The sequence below is a fragment of the Phycodurus eques genome, chromosome 6, assembly GCF_024500275.1.
Source record: "Phycodurus eques isolate BA_2022a chromosome 6, UOR_Pequ_1.1, whole genome shotgun sequence".
Classification (NCBI taxonomy): domain Eukaryota; kingdom Metazoa; phylum Chordata; class Actinopteri; order Syngnathiformes; family Syngnathidae; genus Phycodurus; species Phycodurus eques.
This window is the reverse complement of record NC_084530.1, coordinates 8,586,412-8,612,282: the sequence shown is the minus strand read 5'-3', so window position 1 is coordinate 8,612,282 and position 25,871 is coordinate 8,586,412. Positions and strand designations below refer to the sequence as shown.

At 38.4% G+C, this 25,871-nt stretch overlaps 1 protein-coding gene across 2 annotated transcripts in view; it reads left to right on the top strand.

The window, feature by feature from the left end:
* Positions 1-632: 632 nt before the first annotated feature.
* The window catches only part of tusc3 (tumor suppressor candidate 3), an 81,198-nt gene continuing 55,959 nt past the window's right edge, over positions 633-25,871 (top strand). For both annotated transcript variants that reach the window (XM_061679415.1, XM_061679416.1), the window contains exon 1: positions 633-747. In XM_061679415.1, coding sequence (XP_061535399.1) covers positions 643-747 — 105 coding nt within the window. In that variant the 5' untranslated portion in view covers positions 633-642. The remainder of the gene's footprint in view (positions 748-25,871) is intronic.

Genomic DNA, 25,871 nt, shown 5'->3' with positions numbered 1-25,871 from the left:
ACCCCTCTTGATTGAGATGCTCACCTCGCACATAGAAATTAGATCAAGCATCCAAAAATTGATTTCTAACGTATATTGTTGTCATTGAGTGAAATACAGCTATTATTGACAAAATTAATTGATATGTAGGAAGTAGTTCTCTATGAAAATGTGCAATTTAGCACTAATCCAAAACGGGATTTTTGTGCCACGGGTCAGGTCGGAGTTCTGCTGAGTGCCATTGTAGTTTAATGTGTACAGTAATTTAATAATAATAATAACAATAATAATAATAATATAAAATCACCTTTCATTTCAAAGAAAGGTGCTACAGAGTGCTACAAAAATACAATACAATACAAAATTGCTATTGGGATAAAAGGCGTACTAATACACTGCATATTTTTTTGTACAAATAACTTTTTATTTATTATGAGCGTGTGTGTGTGTGTGTGAGTGTGTACGTGTTTGTTTGACCCCCGTGAGGATAAGCAATACAGAGAATGGATGGATGGATGAATGAGTATTTCGAGTTCAGCCTTCTCGTCTAAAAAAACTTCACTACCCAGAGGTGTGTGCGAATAATCGCTTTACGCTGATTGGTCAAAGCAGCGTCCAATCGCTTGGCCGAGACGTGTCTCGCAGCCAGAGCATCCTTCCGTCATGGCGTCTGTTTGGGTAAAATCTTTTGCTAACCTCCCGATCCTGTGTGTTTTCGTCCTCTTTGTGCTATGGCTGCCGTCTGGAGGAGGACAAAAGAAGAAGGAGGTAACGCTTTAACCGCCACAATGTATTTTTAGGAGAATATTGTGGTGTTGATTGATAGACCATGCAGGTTGAATCCGCCGTTGTGTGTCAAGGTACTGATGGTTTCACATCTAATGAATGACACCGAATGATACGTTACTGAATGACAGTAAAAACCATTAGTTTTGTGCTTTGTATTTGAATATGTTGTAGCTGCATTTTACGTCTCACAGTTTGTTGGATAGTAAGATTTCTTTAGCTTTCTATACATGATTTCCATAGAATCGCAGGCCATCGCAGCAATATTAACGATGGGCATCATATTACGGAAGAGCACTACTTAAAAAGTATTTTATGTTACCACTGTAACAGTAAGTTTGGATTCATTGGGAGCACCTGCAATGGTTTGTTTGCACTGTCATCTGGCACTGGATTGTATGGACTGTATATCCCAGTGGTTCACTTATTTTTTGCACTAGTATGAGAATGTATAAATGTTACTTAAAAGTGCCTTTACAGCTGTGTGTGTATGTAGATATTTCCCCCCTCAATTTATGTTATTCCATGTAGTCTGTGGAGGCAAGTTGCATTTACTTCGTTGTTGTCTGCTGGGGGAGAAACATCCGTCTGAGGGATGCGAACCAGATGGATGAAGTTATGAATAAAGCTGTTTACATTTGGAGGTGAAGATTAAGACTTTTGAATCAGTGAGCGACGAGATCACGAAGCGAACTCCTCTCCATCTTGCAGACTCTTTCAGATCCTCTCCATGACATTACAGTAAGAGTGGAGCTCTTGCTCAAAAAGACTCATTCAGCAATGCTACCATAAGAACTTATTTAGATTATCTATCCAACCATTGATATTCATTCATATAAAAAATCTTGGACTGTGTGGGAGGTGTATTTTCCTCAAATTGGTGCAAAGAATAATACATATTAAATTAGGCTTTACACGATCAGGATTTTTGGGACCAATCACCGATCAGCGAGTTTAAAAAAATGATAACCGAGCACCGATCCAATCACAAGATGGAGGAATGTGTCTATTTAAATGACCTGTTCATTTGCTATATATACACGTGTGTACTTAATTGCTCAAAAAAATATAGTTACAATAAATAATGTATCTTTGTTCCTCTATTTATACCAGTGAGGCATAGTGACAGACAGAACAAATGAATGGTCTTCTATTAGATGGCAGGAAGTAAATACAGTAATTAATGTATCCACATTTTTTTGTTTGTTGGTGTGCTGTGAGATTTCTCAATTGTAAAATATGTTCCTTGGCTCCATAAAGGTTGGAAATCATAGTACAGGCAGATGTGTATGTACATTTTATATTATGTTCCAAATTGTTGTATTGGCTCTGCCAAATGGTTGTGCAATAGCTCTGATCAATTTTCCCACTTCTCTTAGCTTCAAAATGGTTTTATTTTCTCCTATAGACAGCTCTCTGGGCTTCATGTTTGCTTAACAGCAAATGCAGTTTTCACAGGTGAAACCCAAAGCCAAAAGCAAGCACTATTTAATGTTTAAGCAATCAATCTAAAAGGCAACACCTGAGCAACTAGAAACACCCATCAGTCACGTGTTCCAATGCTTTTGGTCACTTGAAAAGTGGGTGACTTCAAACAAAAGGTGATTTTCCTTAGTTGTTTAACACTTCTAGATGTAAATACCATGAAATAAAAGCTGGCATTGTGAACTTTTGTCGCATATTCATATTTTGATCTGAAATCCAAATGTCTTTAGTATACAACAAAACCAAAGGAATTGACCTTGCCATTCCAATACTTTTTACACGCCGCTCTCTGCTTTTATTAATCAATTATTGCGTGCGCGATCTATTTTTAGACTTAGACTTCTACTTCCGCGTTGATGTCTATTTGCATAAATCAAATGTTACCACGAGTGTTGTTTGATTCCAGTTCACAAATCAAATGACACACACAGGGAGACACATGACTGCACACAAAGCCTTCGCGGGCCAATTCAAAGGGACAAATTTTTTTGGCGGGACGACTTGTGTTTGGGTTCAAAAGAGAACATTTCCTTAATTCCACTTTTATGGTATTTTGAACATGTTTTTTCCTCACGGTAGGTCCTTCATGGGGATTATCAGTTTTATATTCATCAAACTGTAATGATTCCAAAAACATTGCCTTAAACTTCCCTGCTGCACAGCCTCATCAGCACGTTTCTTCTGAATTAACTCTGCATACAAATGGAATGGAGTACATTAGGAAGGCATCGACAGAACACTAGATGTGTGCACAAATAATTGAATGGACAAATTAACAGTCAATATTTCAACAGCGAGTTGAAAGGGGAACAACGAACTGACAAATACATGCAGTGATTATCCACTGTTAGAAAAGCATCCTATGAGACATTGTATAGTTGATCGTAGAGCTGTGCTGCGAAAATTGTTTTTCTTTTCCTCCACTTAGTAATATTTTTACACCAGGCGTGGAGGGGCACACCAGCACTCGGATAAGGGTTTAATGACTAACAATTTTTTTTTTGTCAATTTTATGCTGATTATCAATGTTAATTTGCTACAGTTTTATAGAGCAGTAAATGAACTGCAGTAGTTTTGAATATGCTAAAAAAACTCAAGGCCTTTTCCCACTGCACTTTGTTTTCTTGGTGTTCACCTCTGGACAAGGTGCAGTGATGACAGTGCCATGGCACAAACCTGCCCATATTTGGAAGTTGTTCCTTTACGGTCTACCAGGAAGTATATCCAGGAGGCTTTTTCCGTTGGTTTGGACGTGAAGTAGACCATTTGTTATTTCTCTTGTGTTCCAAAGCACGGGACACTGGGACACCGCATTTATTATTACGTCCTCCATTTTCTCCATGCTATTTACTGTACAAGTCCGCCAAAATTTTTGGTTGTTAGCATTCTGAAACCACTCCAGCAATGAATGGGTTCGTCGATGCCGTGCTGCACTTTGCGAAGTGCAGTGTGAAAAGGTCTTAAGGCAATAAAGGCACAATAAAGTGTAGCGTGTATTGGATAAAAGCGTAATTCATTTTGGAAAATAATACGTCGGAAAGTGAACACCTGCCTTTACTTCCAGTGTAGTTCGACGTACGTCTAATGTTACAATCAAACTATCTTTGTCTTTTATATATTCATAAATTTTAGGAAGGCCGACGAAAGACCTAGCTCAATCTCAGTTCTTAGAAGGCTCGGTACATTAATAAAAATGAATAGTTCTCGATTATAGTGGTTTTAGTATTTCACTCAAACACACAAAGGAAGTAGAATTTTAGATAATTTTTTATTCAATCTACAAAGGAAAACTACAGGGTAAACAGTCAGGGGGACTTTACTACAAAAGGGTACAGATAACATTCGTAAAGAAGGCTGAACTGGTGACGTAAGAGTGGAATGAGGATGTGCGGGGAGCAATGCGAGAGCTCGGAATTTCTGTGACTGTTAGTATCACACAATTATGCACCAATTTGTACTCGGTAATCAGCAAGTTGTACTCTCGTTGCGCCGAACAAGATTTAGGCAGGCGGGTCGATCCTCCCGACAGGTGAATTTGAAGAAAAAGGAGAAAAAGAAAGAATTCAAGCGTAGGGGGGCTGCAGCGCTTGGGTGGCGTTGTTCGACACATGCTCAGAGGAAACTTGGTCCCTAAATCCTTCCTGCCGGATTCTTCTTTAGTGGTGCTTCACCCACACACAAAAGTGTAATTTTAGTTAGTTAGTTTTTAAGCACTGACTTTAACAACACTTCGTGATGGATAATACAATGCCAGATTACTAGTTTCTGCTCGGGTAAATTTTTGTCACTTTATATTGCATTCTCTTCAAAAGACCAACATGTATTTCCTGTTAGATTTGGACCATCCTTTGTTGTCATCCCTGCTAGCTTGTCCCATTTGAGTCCCAAATGGTCCAAACATTCATTTACCCCTATAAATAAATTACTCCCCACCGCAGTCCCGTTTATTGACTGGACAGCTGCCAGTTTTTTCAAAATTTTGAAGTCCACACTTATCCCATGTACAATGTAGCTGACCGTACCGTTAACGTTGCAGCTCTCACCCAAAGCCTGTGAAAAAATGTCAAAGTTTACCGCCCTGTGCTTGCACTTAAAGGTCTAGACTTTTCACAGAGTACTCAGTCCTGCTTATGTCAGTTTGTCAGGAGAGGGCTACATTATCAGACGCCTCCTTTTAATCAGGACATATTAGTTCTTCAGAGTCCACCAAGCATTCCTGATACACTCCATCGACAGAGGTTACTGTTTCTAGCAATTTTGTGGGATATAACGTAAGTGTTTTGGAAGCTAAATCTCTGGATGCATGAAGCCTTGTAAAGGGTCCTTGTTGGTTTTTCATTTCAGCGAGCAAAACATAATAAAAAACAAAATAATTTAACACTTCAACCTATGTGCCACAAACTAAGCAGATGGCTTTACCTTTTGACCGCTATAAATAATTATTTTGCAGTCAGGTCATAAAAAAATGGCATCGTGTATTATCTTTTCTAAAGCTTAAGATGACCTTTGGAGGGCCTGTTACACAGTCACCTCTACATGCATACAGTCGAGCTCACCATTATTGGCACCCCCTTCATTTTTTGCGTAACCTGTATAATAAAAAATAAATAGATATGTAAACATATAAGGATCTTTTAATTAGAGGTCCAAAGTCATGTAACAAAGAAAAAAATTTTTTTTCAACTTAGATATTGTAATTTCCAAGAAAAAGAAAAACAGAAAACAGCATGTGCAGCAATCAAGGCACCCCTCCTTAATATTTGGTTGCACACCCTATGGCAGCGATGACAGCCTCCAAACATTTCTTGTATGCATCTATGAGCTTTTTGCACTTTTCAGGTGGTAATTTCTCCCACTCTTGCTTTGCAATGTGTTTAATCTCTTGAACATTTGCAAGGTTCTTTTCCCAGTGGCCGATTTCTGCCCCTCCCAAAGATTTTCAGTTGTATTGAGATCAGGACTCATTGCTGGCCATTGTAAAAAAAGTCAATTTATTCCAGTAAAGTTCATTCCTGTGTGCTTTTCGATGTGTGCTTTGGGTCTTTGTCTTGGAGACAATATATTGAACCCATGATCTTCTCCTCAAACCAAGTTTTCTTACACTGGGTAAAGGCTTCTTTATACTCGCGCGGACGTCACTGCGGCTATCCCGCACGCAGTTTGTCTTTATACTCGAGCGCAACCCACGCACGGTGTTTTGAAAGTGTGCTGCAGTTCTCCTCCACTATACGCTCAGAAACAATGTCTGCCATGTGCGCGTCAAGCAGCGCAGGCCAATTCGTCGGTCAGGTGATGCAATCCGGGCGTTGTCGGCCACGCGAACGCGGGAGTATAAAGAGGCCACAAGACAAGACATTTGGCTCTCAAATTGTTTTTGTTTTCTTTCATGATACCTGTGAAACAGTCAACGCCTCCAGTACCAGATGTAGAAAAGCAGCCCCACAGCATTATGCATCCTCCTCCCTGCTTGACTGATGGCAGGGTTTTCTTTTCCTTAAAGGTGTCATTGCGCTGTCTGTGCACATACTCTTTGTGTGCATTGGTAAAAAGCTCTATTTTTGTTTCATCTGTCCATAAAATATTGTTTATCATTTGCTCTTTTTGTATCAAACGGATTCTCGATAGAATTTTTTTTTTCGCGTGATTCGTTTTCTTCAGAAGATACACCACATTTCGTAATTCATGGTTGCCAATAATGGTGACCACGACTGTTAAAAAAAAAAATAATAAAATAAAATCACACTTTAAAAATAAAAGCACAGCATACATGGATTTATAGGGGTTTATTTTTTTTTCTTATTCTCATGTGGACCGTACAGAAAAGGCCAACGTGCTAGATGTGTGGCCCGTGTGTGATACTTTGCTCAGGTCTAGCTTAGGGGCTGAGTAATAATGTACATTGAGAGAAGAATCTGACACAAATGAAAATAAAAAGTGTACTGAGGAAACATGGTTATGGCGGCGTGTGCTGAAAGTGGTCACTAATGTGAATGGTTTTGGAGGTTTACATCCACAGACAGGAAATATACTTTGCTTATTTTCCTTCGCAAGGAGTCAACCAGGATTTATGTATGTACGGGAAATAGCTTAATATAAAATTGAGTCCAAAAGGAAAAGGCGAGAGTTCAGCATTGAGATTCTGACAGACAGTAGAAAAGAAATGAAACTAATTTTTGAAAGGAACTTAGGGCAGCAGCGGTGGACCCTTGCCTCGCTAAATCCTGTAATATACCCCTCAGGAAATAGAGGAATATAGTCATGGAAAGTGAAGAATATTGCCCGTCAACTGTTGCTCATTCATCCCCTCAGCTTTGCTAGATATATCTGGCTTGTGTTGTGTTTCTGTCTTAAGGCTGACTACTGCACAAATAAAGAACCAATGTAAGCACTTCCTATATTGCGGCATCTGGAGTCAGCAAGGGGCAAAGAGAGGATAAAATGTCCAAGGCAGCTTCAGATGCATGAAGAATTATGGCTATCTTGAGACTTGTATATTTACAAAGTGACAGAGTTTGCAAAGTACTGGTACTGATACTGCTCCCAGGGACCAATATTATCGTTAAAATGATGCCATGATAAACTACTGAGTAATCCTTTAATTTTCAGGTCATAGGCTGAGCTGCTAAGTTTAGATCGTGGCTTAGAAATCTTAACACTGTGCAAGCGCTATTGACTCTTTTTTTCAGCTCTGACCTGTACTAAATTGAGTGTTTTCTTTGCTTGTTGCATTTATAGGCAGTTTTGTTTTTGTTTTAACATTTATAACTATTAGTCATAGTTGGTGATAGTAGCAGAATAAAATAATTGCTCATTGTTGCTCCCAGGCTACCCCTACAATTACGAAAGTTATTCTCTGTTTACAGTGTATTTATTCATAGACTGACTAAGGTAACAGCCAATAAACAAAAAAATAGAACTTAAAGTTGTGACATAATGTCTTCAACAAAACATCTATCCATCCATTTTCCGTACCGCTTCTCCTCACTAGGGTCGCTGGCGTGCTTGAGCCTATCCCAGTTATCTTCGGGCGAGAGGCAGGGTACACCCTGAAGTGGTCGCCAACCATTCGGAGGGCACATATAAACAAACAACCATTCGCACTCACCTTCATACCAACGGGAAATTTAGAGTCTTCAGTTAACCTATTATGCATGTTTTTGGGATGTGGGAGGAAACCGAGGTACCCGGAGAAAACCCATGCAGGCACGGGGAGAACATGCAAACTCGACACAGACGAGGCCGCATTTGAACCCAGGTCCTCCGAACTGTGAGGCAGATGTGCTAACCAGTTGCTCATTGTGGCGCCTTCAACAAAATATTGTCTCATAATTTCAGTGTCTTCAGTCGACTCTCAACAGTAGGGGTGGGGATCTCGCCACCTCATGCTTTGAATATTGATTAAATTCAGGGTTACAAATATCGATGCATCTTCTATACAATGGTACCTTGACTTACAGTGACCTAACTTGCAAGTTTTTCCAACTTAGAAGCAGTTGCATGGTTTTGCTTTGTGTTGCAAGCCAAAATTTGAGTAACGATTAAGCTTCCAATACGCCGCTGCTTGAGTGATGTGACAATAAAAGAGAGCTATAGTGGCCCATGCACTTTCAGCAGTTTATTATATGATACAGTCAAACACAAATGTAAAAGGCAAACACTTGTGAGCAGCTACTGTTGGCCAAAATTCACATTCAGACAGTTAAACAAAGACTAACCAGCTATGGTCCTGATGTCATTCCCTAGGCCACGCCCTTAAAGCAGACATACAAACCTACAGCATTTGTTGTTGTGACTTCTTGTCCCAACATATGGTAGTTACACTTTATAAATCCAGATTATTTCTTGACTTTCTCTTTTCCCTCATCTCGCTTTTTTTAATACAGTAGAGTGCTATTTTTGTTTAGCAAAGCTAATTTATTTATATAGTGCATTTCATACACAAGGTAACTCAATGTGCTTTACATGATTAAAAGCATTTAAGAACAAAGAAAAAAAAAACAGTTTATAAACATTTAAAACAAAGCAAAAACAATAAAAAAATTTAACCTGCACTTAAAAACATGCACACTTGGGGCTCACGTCACTTCTGTTGGCAACTTATTCCATTAGTGTGCAGCATAATAGCGAAATGCTGCTTCACCATGTTTGCGTTGGACACTGTACACCACTATTTGACCTGAGTCTGTGGATCTCAGAACCTTATTGGGTTTATATTCCATTAGCATTTATTTCATGTTTTCAGGACCTAAACCGTTGAGTAACATATAGACCAGTAGCAGAACTTGAAATGTATTCTTAAACTGACTGGAACCCAGTGTAAAGACTTTAGAATTGGAGTAATATGCTCTGACCTCTTTGTTCTGGTCAGAACCCGAGCTGCAGCATTCTGAATGAGCTGCAGCTGATTAATGCCTTTTTTGGGGAGTCCAGTCAGAAGAACATTACAATAGTCAAGTCTACTTGAGATAAAAGCATGTATGATCTTTTCCTGGTCTGCTTGACACATGCAAGCATTCACTCTGGATACGTTATTCAGATGGCAGTTTTAGTAATTGATTTGGTATGATTGTTGAAAGTCAGGTCGGAATCTATCAGAACACCAAGGTTTTGGACTTGATCTTTGGTTTTTAAAGAGAGTGACTCCAGGTATTTACTAACAGCAATCCTCTTTTCTTTATTGCCAAAAACAATTAACTCAGTTTTGTTGTGGTTTAATTGAAGAACATTTTGGCTCATCCAGTTATTTATCTGTTTTAGACAGTGACACAACACCTCAATTGAACTTTAGTCATCTGGAGACACTGCTAGATATGACTGCATGTCAACCATTTTAGACCACTGAAGTCGGTGATCTGGTGGTTTGAATGGACAGAGAAATTTTTTTTTAGGGTGACACAAATTTACTGTTGTCTGAAATGTAAGTCAGACAGAAGTCTAATAGGTGGGATATATTGAGTACAGATGAGTGCATTGTGTTTTTACACACAAAAAAAAGCCATAAAAGACAATTTAGATTGTAAGGTGCATCTTTGCAGTTGAATCAGTATCATTAATACGTGTCTTTGGTGGTGTTCATTTAATGGGAAAATAATTCGTCTTTCAGTGTACCTGTAAATTATGTTAAATTGTGTATTTCCCAAAATGTCAAACAGTTCTAACAAACATTCAAAAATATGCTGAAATCATTACTTATGATATGATACTTGTTTTGGTGGAATTGTTCTCACAGAGTGTTGACAGGAGAAGGGGCCTTGAGTCTGTATGGTTGTATTTGTCTCACAGCTCGTGCAAAGTAATGAAACGGTCAGTTGTTGAGATGATCATGTATTGAGAATTTACCTAAATAAATCTACTTTGACAGTAATTTCCTCTTTCTGCCCCACCTATATTGTTTTTCAGATAATAGGAATCTTCCTCACTCTCTTTAAGCTGTATAGCTGCAACTGAGTTTTTAGTCTTTCTATTTATGTGTCATCTTGTAGATGCTGGTCACATTGAGGCGTCCTCAGGTTATGTCGCCTGATCTACTTATTTTCCCCTTGACCTGCTGTCAAGCATGTCTTCTTTGTATTTTTTTCCTGACAATATTTGCCTTCACATGTGGCAAGACTGCAAGGGGAATAGCTTATTACTATAATTAAACGCATCATTACGCGTCATTTTTTTCGTGCATTGTTACAAAACATGAATTTGTAAATGCTAAGAAAAAAGGATTATTTGAAATGCTAATGTACAACTGTAAAATGCATTTTTATTCTTCTACAAGTTTTTGAATCACCATCGCTCATTGGATTTGAATTCAATCAAAGAGGAACAAGGGATAAGTTCGGTGGTGCTTTGTCACTTCGACAGTGCACAAGAAGCAGACGCGCACCTCTACTAGTCCCAATATCCTTGTTTTTGGCTAAAAGTTACAAGCTGAGCTTCTGCCGCCTCTGCTTTTTAAGTCCATTTTAGAGACAAGGAGGTAACTGCGATTGTGCTGTGTCGAAAACTTCAATTGTGGTTCCATGGATTTGTGGTTGCTGTTGTGAATGTTCACTCATCACCTGAACTTCAGCAGCAGTCACTAAGAAGGAAGGACAGAATCTCCTTTCATGACTTTCTTCTTTTTCTTCTTCTGCCTTATTTTCTGTTTGTTTGTTGTGAATTTTTTTTTCTTTTAGTATTCCACTCACTCGCTTCTCTCTTATGCATGCATGCCAGTTCTCAGTCAGTCTCTGTTGAGTCTCTCCATCCTTTTCTGCGCATGAAAATGTGTATGTTTCAACTGTTCAAGAGATGAATATTCTATCTCCTCCCTCCATTTTCTTTCTTTGACAATCTATGCCAAACTAATGCTGAAAAGCATTTGTAATTCAGCCGTGATTTGTTTGGATCACACTCATTAGATCTAGTTATGTAAATTATTTATGTAGTAGTGCCGGGCCTTTTCTCATAGTGACGGATAGCTTCAGTCACTTCAGTCAATTCATTTAACTCCTCTGTTCCTCCTCCCTCTCCTGCCATGTTTTTTGCTCATTTTATGAGTTGTTTAAAAGTCGGCTGACTCAATTTGGATTCAGTCGATCAATTTTAAGTTTTGTTGGGTGTCATCAGTCGTGCATATTCAAAGTAATAAAAGCAAAAGTAGTCAACTCCAGACCAGTCGGATGATGATTGGATGGTTTTCTGGCGTGTAGTTTAAAGTCAGTTTATGGAGATAGTCAACAAAAACTCAAACAATTGAAGTAGAGTTAGGACAACAGTAGATTTCACGCACACAAAGTATGGATGAACAGAGTGCACAAATTATGTTATGCAGGGTCTGACATTTAGCCTTTTTAGGTGAGCCAAGTTGTGGTGGCCCTTTCAGAACCTGTACTGGCCCCATATGTCCATGATATAATACGTTAGGCTTTAGTGTTTTATTTCATTTTTAGTGTCTTTATACTGTATTATATAAGCCTCTTTAGGAAATGATTAGTACAATTGCATTAATGGTGATGACTGTGTACTAACCTCACTAAAATCAATTTGCACAAATTACTAACAATGCTTCAAATAATAAATCAATGTCAAAATTATTAATATAAAACAATGCTTTCTCTTGTGCGTTGTTGTGTACATTATGTATATTATGTATTAAAATACATGTACATGCATATTGTGAAATATTGGGTGGTTGGTGGGAGGCTAAGCTTAGGGTAGCATTGTGTTTGTGTGTGTGCATGTGTGTTTAGTTGTATTTGTATTATGATTTAATTTTAATTATTATTTTGGATGTTGGTGTTGAAAGGACCCCTTATAAATGAGAGAATGCATCCCAAGGGGCTAGCCTTGAAATAAATAAATACATTCATTAATTAAATAAATAAAATACAAAATATTACAGATTTTTATTTTTTATTTTTTTTTATGTAAAGGCACCGGTCCACAAAAAGCGCCGAAACATAGTTTGTTTTTTTTACATTGGTTTTCTGAAGTGTTCCTGAGCCCATGTGGTGATATCCTTTTCACATTGATGTCGGTTTTTGATGCCGTGCCGCCTGAGGGATCGAAGGTCACGGGCATTCAATGTTGCTTACATGCAGTGATTTCTCCAGATTCTCTGAACCTTTTGATGATATTATGGACCGTAGATGATGAAATCCCTAAATTCCTTGCAATTGTACGTTGAGGAACATCCATCCATCCATTTTCTGAGCCGCTTCTCCTCACTAGGGTCGCGGGCGTGCTGGAGCCTATCCCAGCTGTCATCGGGCAGGAGGCGGGGTACACCCTGAACTGGTTGCCAACCAATCGCAGAGCACATACAAACAGACAACCATTCGCACTCACATGTACACCTACGGGCAATTTAGAGTCTCCAATTTATGCATGTTTTTGGGATGTGGGAGGAAACCGGAGGGCCCGGAGAAAACCCACGCAGGCACGGGGAGAACATGCAAACTCCACACAGTCGGGGCCGGGGATTGAACCCGGGTCCTCAGAACTGTGAGGCTGACGCTATAACCAGTCGGCCACCGTGCCGCCCGTTGAGAAACATTGTCCTTAAAATGTTCAACTATTTTCTCACGCACTTGTTCACAAAGAGGTGAACCTCGCCCCATTGGGATTGTACATACAAACAGGCAATATAAAAATACTCTCAGGAATATATTCAAACTCTGTGAAAAATTAGTAATATTAAAAATATTCGATTGTGACTTCTACTTTTTTTGTTACTGCAAGTGTGTATCTCATTGTGTGCACCACACTGCCTTGACCTCTGAGGGGGTTAAGACCTACATAGCACCAAGAGTGAATAAAACTATACCCCAGATGCAATGCCATCGCCCGTGGAGAAAGCAAATGCTGTTCCCACCATATACTGACAGTAAAAAATAACTGAATTGAACTTGAATTGTTATTTTGCACTTTAAAAGTATAATTTGTATTTATTATTTAGGTTTTTTTTCATGGTTTTCAAAAATATTATATATTCAGAAAGTGGTAGGAACATGGACTTATGGGCCAGTGTCAGCCGTCTTTCTTTTTCGGTTATGTGTTTGCATGTACTCCATTAATAGCTTCAGAAATTGCTTTCTCTAGTTCAAAGATGAAAATGAATACTCTATATTAGAGTTCTCCTGATCCGGTCACATGATTGGAAATTGGGGCCGATCAAGTAATTTTCCGCTGAAAATAAGGGGCAAGAATCAATTTCTGAAGCTATTACTGGGCAAGAAAATACACTCGCGCGGGCGGCGACTGCGCTGACGTCACTGCAGCTATCCCGCACGCAGTTTGCCTTTATACTCTAGCGCAACCCATGCGCGCTGTTTTGAAAATTGCTGCAGTTCTCCACCAAGTCAGGGGTGTTGCTACGGCTGGTATTGGCTGGGACACTACAGGGTGGAGTTTCCTCTGCATTTTTTGGCCATTTCTGTTAGCCGTTTTTATTTTCCTTTCCGGAACAAAGCAACAACCACGGCGACCGTGGAACGGTGTATGCTAGAACAAATGGACCTAGATGACCAGATGATGTTTAATTATGCTGCAAAATCAATCAAGAAGGCGGCATGTGGTATGTAGAACCAAGGGGAATGCCGAGTTCGTTGTCACAGCATGTGACTAAAACGGACCAATCGTGAGAGATGATGAGCAACAATTTCTGCCGTGTGCGCATCAAGTGACGCAGAGGGGCCGTGGGCCCAATGGTTCGGGTCACGTGATGCAATGCGGACATTGTCGGCCGTGCGAGCGCGGGAGTATAAAGAGGCCTTAATGCATTGCTGAGGTATCGAATCGGACTTGGTATTGGGAAGATATTCAAAATCAAGTGATTTGGACTCTGGTGCACAAAAAATGTGATTGGGACATTCTTACTCTATACCGTTGCTTCAAATTTTAAGAACTGACAAACTTATTTAAAATGCCAGTAATAAAGATGTTTGTTTTTAAAATAATGGCTGAATTTAACATCAAGTTTATACTTGCTAGGATAAGTATATAGTACAGTCATAAAACAAAGGAAAAACACATGATATGAGTGGTAAAAGGCTATGAATAAACTGTGACAAGCCAGCAACTGCGACATCCTCAGCATCCCTTTACTCACTTTTATGGGCTGCTCAGGGCTTCTCTCCTGCATGAGTCACGGCTCCCCTCTCCTCTGTGTGCTGCTCGTTTTCTGAGGGAAACATAAAAAAAAAAAAATACACTTTTACAGTCGGTCCTCCTGGCAGGTCTCCACCAAATAGATTCTGCCTGCTGTGTTTCGGGCACCTATGGTGAGGCATCCTCAGCTCTACAAGTAAACTTAGATTGTGTCATGTTGCCTTAAATTGCTGCAGCCAAAATCAGTCGAAATCTATACTGTTAATGGTTACTGTGCAGAGGATGAAAGTGTTTTTTTAAATTTTCTTCTAAAAGATTGGACTGCCACCATGGATGACTTACACATTTATGTTTGTGCATTTTCTGCACCGTCAATTAGAAATAATGTCCTATTTTTTAATAAAGGGATGGAAATATAAAAAGTTTTTTCCAATCCATCGATTAATCAAAAAATAATTGACAGATTAATCGAATATTACAAATCGTAAATTACAGCACTAGTATGCACCAAAAATTAGTGTATGTTAAGTAAGGAGTCACATTCAAAGTATTAAGAAAGTAATGTTTGATGGTCGTATGTTATAAGATCGCTATACATCTTTATACTCTTGTGTAATATGGAACAATTGTAAAAATTGCTCAAATGATTTGTTATTTCCTATGGGAAAACAATGTTTTGGAGCTGGACTGGTGTCCTCGAATGGCTTTTGTTCCATGTATCTACTGTATGTTTTACAGACTTTACAGGATCAGGCCAATCAGATTGGTAAAGTCTAGTCTTTGTTAAAGACATTTTACTTGTTTTTCTAAAAGCAAACTGTTAGCCATCGTAACTTGTGATCAGAAACGCCATCTTCTCATCATTCTTGACCTCCAAAGAATTTAACATTGCTCTTTTAGGCCCTTTATCTTTCACTATCACTTCTACTGACCTCAACACTTTTGAATTTTCATTCTTCACCCCTCAGTTTGCAGGCCTGTCCCCTGGCCTTTACTCCACTGCTTCTTTCCTGCAGCTTTTTTCCCCCACACATCAAACCCCCTTACCAAAGGAAGATAGGTGGCAAGTGTTACTATATAGCTGATATGAGTGAGTGTGATTTCCTGTTGTGCACCCTGTGTGCCGTGCGTGTGCGTATTTGTGTGTGTGTGAGCAAGAGTGTGTGTTTGTGTGTGTCTGGCTTGTAGCTGATAAGACCCCACACTCTTATCCTCCCAGACAGCCTTGTGTTGCTGTGACACTTCATAGGCTGAACCCATATAGTACTGTAAGACAGTTTCACATCAAAACGCATAACTACACACTGACACACACTAGTACATACAGTCACACATAATGCTGACTATAATGTTTGATTGAAAGGTTTAAAGTGGATCCTTACTGTAATGCTGAGTGTTGGGAGTTTTAGTGGGTGTCCATGTTGCCTGTCAAAGATAACTGATACATTTCTTATTAAATGCATAGTCTTTGTGGTTCAGTGCCACAAAGCCTTTTAACACTGTGTAAGGCTTTAATCTACACCTGTGAGTGTCCGCGTGTGCATATATTATATTGAGTAAGATTTCATGCAAAAAGTTTATTGAATTCCAACTGCAGTATTTTGCAATTGTGTCACTGCATGAGTTGTGTGGGCATATTGCATGACAGCAGTGAAAGTTAGCTTCATTGTCAAAACACCTCATATGCAGGAATCCAAATGGCATCTTTCACAGACTGCTATATTAAAACAACTTTTTCGAAAAACTATATTATACTATATATTATACCATATTACATTATACTATTATACTATTTTGTACTATATTAAAAATACTACATGAAACAAACAAAATAAAAATATTGCCATGTAGTATTGGTAACAAATCTCCGAATCCTTGTGAGAAGAGGCCAAAGGCTGTCACAAGACTATTTCATTTAAAAAAAAAAAAAAAAAAAAAAAAAAAAAAGATTTGGCATGGCAGGGTAAGTGCCAGTTCTGCCTTATCTCATTTGAGTTCTTATAAAAGACAGACGTAGACATGATCAAAATGGTTATCAACTATGGTATTGTATAGGACCATCGACTTGACAGCATTATCGATTCAGGGGGATGTCAAATAGTTGACAGTTATCTTGATCATTTTAAAAATTATTCTATGTAGTCATTAGCCGGGTTTTGTCATTCCGATTGAAATCATTCTGATTGAACATTGCTGATCAATTGTTTACGTGACATGATGTGTTCCGAATGGGTGTATACATGCATAAATACTGTAGCTTTAATTGGAACAGCTGTGTGACATGCGGACATCGACATGAACGTCAGGTCATTTATGAAGATGGAGGTCCGTCATCTATTTAGGAGTTGTTGGGATTGTGTTTACACGTTTATTAAAACAACCGCTTGATAAAAATAAGTTATAAGTAGTTAAAAACAAGCTTTCCATCGCGTAGGAGCTCTGGTCGGGAGCTGCCATATTTACGCCGTTCATAAACGTTGACGTCACCGCCCATTTACGTCGAGACAAATCATGCGCAGAGAGTGCTGTGTGAAAATGTACTTCTGATTGGTTTGGCAGGAGGAATATTCCACCCCTGTGATACCAAATGAAATTCTCTTCGGATTCAGACTCTTTATTCAAATTGAGGTGTTTATATCGAGCATCTTCAATCGGTTCGGCTTCTAAACAGATTATAATTGGAATAGAAGGCTTCATGTAAAACCCCCTATCAGAATCAGAATCATCTTTGTTTTGCCAAATATGTCAAAAACACACACGGAATTTGTCTCCGATAGTTGGAGCCGCTCTAGTACGACAACAGACAGTCAATTGACAGAGTATACTTTTGAGACATAAAGACATTGAGAAAAGCAGTCACTGACCAATTATCACCATAGTAACCATCACACTGTATTATACAATAGAAGCAGTTGCTAGATTAAGTACAAGAGTGGAAATTGCCATTTGTTTTTTCTTCCGCCAATATAATACAATAATATCGAAATTATAAACTTAGTTCGATTCCGGTTCCAAACGATTCTCGATTCCGATTCTTTTAGGGGGCTGGGTCAAAAAGGGTGTCCAAATTATGAACATCAATTTTCTTAGCAGCCCACAGCATAGACTAAAATGAACATTTGACTCAAGGTTCTTTTATAACCAGTATCAATATCAAACCTCCGAGCTAAAAGGCAATCTGTGTGGAACTAACCCAATTGACTTAATATTCATTAATTGTTTCAGCTAAAAGTTAAATTTAGCTTTGTTAAAATAGTTATTTTAACTGTTTTAACTATTTTATTTTGTTTCACTCACCCAGTTGACTGAGCATTGAATTCACTGACAGCATTGTTAAAATTATATAGCTGCCCCGTATTCTGTTTCATCGCGTCAAATGGTTTATATGTGCAAGTTTTAATTTGACTTCTTGTTTTAAGCTTGTAGCCTTTTATTTTGAAGGGTCAAGTCTCTGAAAATAAACTTAAATTTCATATTTTTTAAAAAAACTAAATCTGAAAATGCACAAATTAAATTACTCAAAATGTGTATTGGCCCATTCAGGCAACTTTTTTTTTTTTTTTATGTAATTATTTTATTGTACTGAAACTCTTCATTTCAGTAACAGAACTGTAAGTAACAGTAAATAGGATTTTAGCATAGATTTACAAAATACATTAAACATAGCCACTTGGCATTTATGCTAATAGAAAGTTGACACTTGGCACATTAGGTATCAGATTGGGACTCAATATTGACAGATACTCAGAATCAAGTGAATTGGACTCGGGTGCAAAAAAAAAAAAAATTATCAGGACATCTCATTTAAATTGTTATATTTCATGATAAAGTAATTTTAAGACGTGCATACAGGCAACACTATTTTTTTTCTGTGTTAAATGTAGTTTGAATGTATTTTTAAATTTCGAATTAATTAAATATTCAACAATTTAAATGTGCAGAAAACTGCTTAATTTAAAAAAAGAGAGTTACGTTTTTCATGCATTTATACATTTTATTTCCTGATTTCCTGATTCGGTGGAACGGCCCTTATACTGTATGTGTCCATGTTTTTTATTGAACACAACATGTAAATGTCACTGTGCAGGGTAGAAAAAAGTATAGGGATCACTGGATTTAACAACTGGTTGAGCAAAACTGGTACTGTTCACATATTTTTTCCACCTTGCTCTTTGAATGTATACTTGGTGTGTCCAATAAAAAACATGAAAACAGAATTTTTTTGAATAGTATTATTTCAAGCAGACTGTTCGCCTATTGATGTGACTTAGATGATGATCAGATCACATTTTATGACCTGCCTCTGCAGAAAATCAGGTCATTTCAAAGGGTTCACATCCTTTTTTTTTGCGACTGTATGCCGCAAATCAGAAAAGTTGCTGTAATGTAGTGTTAGGAAGTGGTCCGGTGATCAAGCTGCGTCGTGGATGTGTTTTAATATAAATACAAATAAAAGTGAAATTAAGCTTATACTACGAATGCATATTTCAATTAGCCTTGATCACTATCTTATCAAAGATCAAGTCACACATCACTGATGTTAATAACAAACAGATTTCACACTCAGTCCCTGTTGGTACATCTGCATGCTACGATACATGTAAGAAGCATTAGCCCCCAAGTTACTACTCTACCTACAAACTGTAATCAGTTTGAATAGCTAAACTGTTGTTTTGCTGGATGTTTTGATTTAGATTTTTCTAATATTTTATACTTTTGAGGACCAGGGTTTTGGAGTTTGAATCCTTTAAAAATATTTTTTAAAGCGATCCAAATTCCTCACATGATTGCATAAAAGGCTTTAAACATCTTAACTTTAGACATCATTGAAATAAACAAGAAGCAAGAAGAAAGGCTCTTTCAACCATGTTTGACAGATCATGACTAATGAGGAGTTTTATTGTGGATGATCATTGCACTCCTCATTTCAGCTGAGCAACTGGTGGCCACACCCCCTCCCAGCTGTTCCCATTGCTGACCAGGCAATTAGTTTTTATACTTTTTTTTATACTTTTTTTATACTTTTATACGCAGCGCAGCACAGCAGAGATTGAGATCCTTTGTGCAACTACCTTACTATACTTAACCAACGCAATCATGCTTTCACCATTGTTACAAGTTAACACAGCCTCTTAAACTGCATTTTAGAGTACTTTAAAAGAGGGGGTTCTTTTAATGCAATTTTATTCTAGACAGTAAAACAAGAAAGGTTCCAGCAAGCAGCTTTTCTCTCCTGACTTTATTGCAGGCTCATTCTGAAAGCGCTTTAGCTCTTTAGTCAGTATGGCTGCCCATTGACATCTTAGTGCCTCATCAAGCTAAGGTCGCAATAAAACATTGGCTGATGTGTCTAGTGGTCATTATGTAAGACCTTAACGGGATATCATATCTCCTCTCTTTGTTTTAACATGTTCTAAATGCCAAGTTCATAGAGGTAGCTTTAGCCCAGCAATAGATGTCTTTATTTCCTCATTTATGAACATTTTTGCACTTTATCGGCCATGAAAAAGTACGTTAAGTTGCATGTTCGATCATTGTCCCAGATGATCGCACTACTCGTCACTTTAAACCGCATACACCCCTTGAAGTCTCAGCGCCCTTTGCACAATGGTCATTGCACCGGACTATTGCAATATTAGTCATTCGAACTGCTCTAAGTGCTAGAGGACTCTGCATCTTTTTGCACAATTGTTTTTTGTCAATGTCTTTATGTCTCCAAAGTGTTCTGTAAATTGACTGTCTGTTGTACTAGAGCGGCTCCAACTACCGGAGACAAATTCCTTGTGTGTTTTGGACGTACTTGGCAAATAAAGATGATTCTGATTCTGATGTCAGCCCTGTTTTTTTTCCATCACAAATTGTACACGACTTTCAGATTTGACAGGTCACTTACTGCTGGTTAAGATCCAAATTATGGCATTCAGAGTAAGAGTATTCTTGTGCAAAAAGTGAGTACTGTTCATGTAAAATCAACATAAATAGGTATATTTTTCTGATTCTGTCTTTTACTGTATTATCCAGTTTGTACAGTTGCAAGACAAAACCCCTTTGAAATTACCTGGATTCCTGCTTACATTGGTCATTAAATACGGGCTGATCTTAATTTATGACACAACAATATATATATATATTTGCCAACACAGTTATGTTTCCATGTTTACTGCACATGTAACATGTCAATGTCATTGTAAAGGTTAAATAAATAAAAGAAAAAAGTATATGGACCTCGATTTAATAACTGGTCGAACCTCCATTAGCAGCAATAACCGCAACCAAATGTTTTCTGCACCGTAGTTACAGATCAGATGATCAAGAAGAATTTTAGACCAATCTTCTTTACGAAATGGTTTCTGTACAGCAGTACTCTTGGGATGTCTTATGCTTATTACTCTCTTGAAGTCATGCCACAGCATCTCAATCAGGTTTAGGTGAGGACTCTTGACTGGTGTACTCCAGAAGGCATATTTTCTCCTGTTGAAACCATTCGGTTGTTGATTTACAGTACTTCTGCCCTTTATATCGTTGACCTGTTGCACCTGTCTTCTGTTAAGTTACAATTAACAAACAGGTGGTCTTGAGTTCTCCGGCAAAATGTCTTGATAGACATTGGAATTAGTTTTTCTTTTTTGTCAATAATAGCAATGAGTCCGTGCCTTTGGGAAGCAAAGCAGTCCCAAACCACGATATCCCCTTCCATCATACTTTCGAGGTTTTGTTGTTTTTTTCCCCACATGGTGCCTGATTTACTCAGCAAAAATGGGTGCAAACTTGATTGATCATGAAAAACAAATGTGCCGCGGGCAAATGTGCAAAATTGCCCTCCAGTTCATGTTGTATGTTCTGGGGGAGTACTTTTACGCTTATATAGACATTTATGAAATGCCAGTAACAAAAATTATTGCGACATATCATCTGTTAAGCAGTGCAATTTTTGAGCTTCTGAATGTCTAAGGGCTGACCTGGTGCCCGTCACAAGAAGTCTTATCACCATTGCCAAAACTCCTTTCAAAGCTGCATTTTTCTTGGGTCTGGCTCTTTTCAGCCCACTGTGAAAAGTGGTGCTTGCCCCTTACAAAGCAGTTTTTCGGATGTGTTGATTAGGGGGGTAACGGTTCACAGACGTCACGGTTCGGTATGTACCTCGGTTTTGGGGTCATGGTTCAGTATGAGTTTGGTACAATAGGAAAAAAACAACAAAACGCCCCAAATGCAAAATTATAGGTTTCTTTTCATTTAGTTTCACCAGACAGTAGTCGTAGTAGAACATTTAGAAGTGCCTTAGACAACTTTGTGTAAGCTGTAGTCTTTATGCACCACGTAAGGTTAAGCTTAATTCTATTTTATGTATTTATGTGTTTATCTATGTATGTATGTATTTATTTATTTATTTAAACCTTTCATTCAACCAGGTAAGGCAATTGAGAGCAGTTTCTCAATTATAATGCCAACCTGACTGCTGACGGCAAGGCAAAATAAAAGCAAGTATAAATAAAAATTAGGTGGCACGGTGGATGACTGGTTAGAGCGTCAGCCTCACAGTTCTGAGGACCCGGGTTCAATCCCCGGCCCCGCTTGTGTGGAGTTTGCATGTTCTCCCCGTGCCTGCGTGGGTTTTCCCCGGGCACTCCGGTTTCCTCCCACATCCCAAAAACATGCATTAATTGGAGACTCTAAATTGCCCGTAGGTGTGACTGTGAATGCGAATGGTTGTTTGTTTGTTTGTATGTGCCCTGCGATTGGCTGGCAACCAGTTCAGGGTGTACCCAGCCTCCTGCCCGATGATAGCTGGGATAGGCTCCAGCACGCCCGCGACCCTAGTGAGGAGAAGCGGTTCAGAAAATGGATGGATGGAAATAAAAATTATTAAAAACAACTAAATACATGAACAACAAACTGTACAATGTGATATAGTTACAACCCCAATTCCAATGAAGTTGGGACGTTGTGTTAAACAAAAACAGAATACAATGTTTTGCAAATCATGTTCAACCTATATTTAATTGAATACACTACAAAGACAAGATATTTAATGTTCAAACTGATAAACTTTATTGTTTTTAGCAAATAATCATTAACTTAGAATTTTATGGCTGCAACAGGTTCCAAATAAGATGGGACAGGTGGCAAAAAAGACTGAGAAAGTGGAGGAATTCTCATCAAACACCAGTTTGGAACATCCCACAGCTGAACAGGCTAATTGGGAACAGGTGGGTGCCACGATTGGGTATAAAAGGAGCTTCCCTGAATTGGTCAGTCATTCACAAGCAAATATAGGGCGAGGTTCACCTCTTTGTGAACAACTGCGTGAGAAAACAGTCGAACAGTTTAAGGACAATGTTCCTGAACTTACAATTGACGTCTCTAAATTGCCCATAGGTGTGAATGTGAATGCGGATGGTTGTTTGTTTGTATGTGCCCTGCGATTGGCTGGCAACCAGTTCAGGGTGTACGCTGCCTCCTGCCCGATGATAGCTGGGATAGGCTCCAGCACTCCCGCGACCCTTGTGAGGATAAGCGGCTCAGAAAATGGATGGATGGATTAAATTACATCATAGCACATGATGAATAAAAGTTTCATAGCAGGCTTAAAACAGGTGCAGCGATCATGTACAATATCTCTCACTAACCTTTTAAGTGATGATATTGGGATGAATGAGGTGGGTTAAAGTTTACGAGTTTTTCTTTAAAAAATGTGTTTTTCCTACATTGTCAGTTGTCAGGAAAGACTATTACAAGAACCTGCTGTTGAGAAAACCCTTTCGCTGGGGACTAAGATGGAAGGTACAGCCAGTTAGAGTCTGGTAAAATTGTGTAGCGTATATTGATGTTGGATAAAACATAATTTATTTAAGAAATAAATTTGCCGAAGGTGAACGCCTGCATTCACTTCCGGGTTAGTTCGATTAACGTTTTAACGTCACAATCAAACTATCTCTCTCGTAAAGGGCACCACGTTTCTTTTTTATATGTGTAAAATTTAGGAAAAGTGATGAAAAACGTCAGTCTCATAATCTGAAGGTTGCTACATTTTCTTACAGTCCTTGATTACAGAGGCTTCATTATTAAACTTAAAACACACACAAAACACAAGGTGTGGAATTTTCTAGAATATATAATGAAATCTACGAGGGATCTATAGGGAAACGCACAGAGGGGTCTAACTACAAAAAGAAAACGCTACTAATAAGACTAATAGAAATAAACTGGCATACGAAAAGGGAAATAGGACATCGTGTGTTGCTGGGTTAAAAATGTGTTTAATGCGTTGAGTCAGAGCGAGAGAGCAAATTTGGGATTTGTGTGAAGCTAGTATTTTCCCCCAAATTATTAGGCACTAATCTTGTACATTTTGGCACCGATTGCGGTGCTACTCACGACCGTAGATCAGGTGTCCCTGGGAGTGGTCTTTCTCCACGTGTCTCAGGAGGCAAACAAAGCAGGTTTAGTTGAAGAAGAAGCACCAACAAGTAAAAACAAAAAGAGGTGCCAAACGAACAGTTGTTGTCCCGGCGGGGTGGGCTGGTAACTTTTCCTGCCGTTTGAACTTGTGGCAGGCCCAGCTCTTGCTCTCTGCGTGCGTGACCGGTACGGAATGCCGGTAGTTGCCCATCAACTTGAATTCCTGTCTACAATTTAGCCATAAAAAAGGTTTGACAATCATATATTAATATAAAATACTCCAAACTTTGTACTCTTACTCATAGATCAAGCACATAGAATGATTGTTTAAACTTTAGTCTCGGCAGATCGACTGCTTATTGTTCAAGCCAACATTTTGTACTGTTTGGCTTCAAATCCAGACGAACAGTTCTCAAAGTCTCACAGCTTGACCTGTAAAGCTGACACAATGACACAGGCATCAAGGCATACATTTGGAATATTTCTGCAGCGTTTGTAAAATATCAAAACAGACATTTATCTTAAGTTAAAGAAACTTCGAATGAGAGCACAGGTTTGCAGTAACTCTCAAACGCCAGCTGATGTCGCCTGTGTCCCAGCAATTGTTCCCAGTGGGCGTTTGCATGTTTTAATATCAAACAAATAGTTCATTGCTGTATTTTAGTTCCTGAAAAAGGCTGGGATTAAACATAACTCAAGGTCTGGGAATAATAGTTAAATCTGTGGCATATCCAACTAATAAATCTGTCATTTTCGATCTTTCCCAGCTCAGTTTTATTGGAGAGAGGATCTTCCAACCTTCTGGTTCGCTATCAGTTCTGCACATCACAACTCAATTTGGGACGAATACGAATACTATTACACCCATAGTGCTAACCCAAGTTTTAAGCAGATCGTTACACAGGAAGGGCAAATACATCCTTTTAGCTACCCAACACATAGTGTTGATGCCTCACTGCTTCTGCACAGTATTGAATTTGTATGTAGTCAATCCTTCACATCAACCACACAGAGCTGGGAGCTGTAAATGAGAAAATCTGGATGGGAGGATTGTAGTGGGTGGGGGGCTTGAATAAACAGACCGTTATACTGACCTTTAATTGAGAATACATTATGAATAAAGCTCAGAATGTTTTTTTAGTTTGCAGACGTACTGCTGGTAACTTGGCCCAAGAAAAGTTTGCAGGTTGTAATTTTTATATGCTGGACAGGTTCATGAATTTAAAAAACAACATATACTTTTAAACGTGTGAGAAAGTTTATCTAAAGCAATAAACTATACCCTAAATTGAGAATTGATAGATTGAAAATATTCATTTCTCTCGTGCAGTTTTTGAGGGTCATATGCAAATGAAATCCTTTAATCCTAAAACCCAAGCCATTTAAACTGCTTAAGGTTTGTTAATTAAACCCACCTCTCTTGCTCTCTCCCTTTGATTTGATAATGGGTAGATTTAGGCAGATGTGCTTCTTATTTTGTTGTCACCGTGTAGCTTAATGAAATCATCGGACCACCGACAGTTGACCCATGCTGCTTGAATTACTGAGTAGAACGCAAAATATCTTTGTTTGTCGTTCCATAGAATTAGGCCTACTTGTTCATTCTAACTTTATGCAAAATTTAATCTGATCCATATAAATAGTTGAGGACATTTCTGTACATAGATGTCTACTTTCCATTATACAGATTAATTACGTATTTACATGTGGACAGTTTTTATGTGATTGATTCATTGTAATCTCTTACATATATACAGAAATAAAAATAATTGAAAAAAATAATAGCCAACCCTAGTCTGGCTTCTCATATCAGACGGCCTTGCAAACAGAGCCTGTTTTTTTGTGAATGTATTTTAAAACCATCTGTTTTGATTTCTTTTTATAAACCAAGCCTTATCTTTATATCTTTATATATGCTTCTTTGTTGTGTTTATAATTAGGTGTTCTTTGTTGTGTAGCTGTCTGCCTATGCATTGTGTTTTATCTTCCAACTTTTTCCTCCCCTTTTATCTCTTCCTAAATAATCTTCAAACCATGCGATAAAAGTTAACTCTATTGGACTGAATGCACAACCGAAATATATTTCTGGGCACTGCTTATAGAAACACAGCTGCAGAGTATACGTAGCCACAAAATGTAAA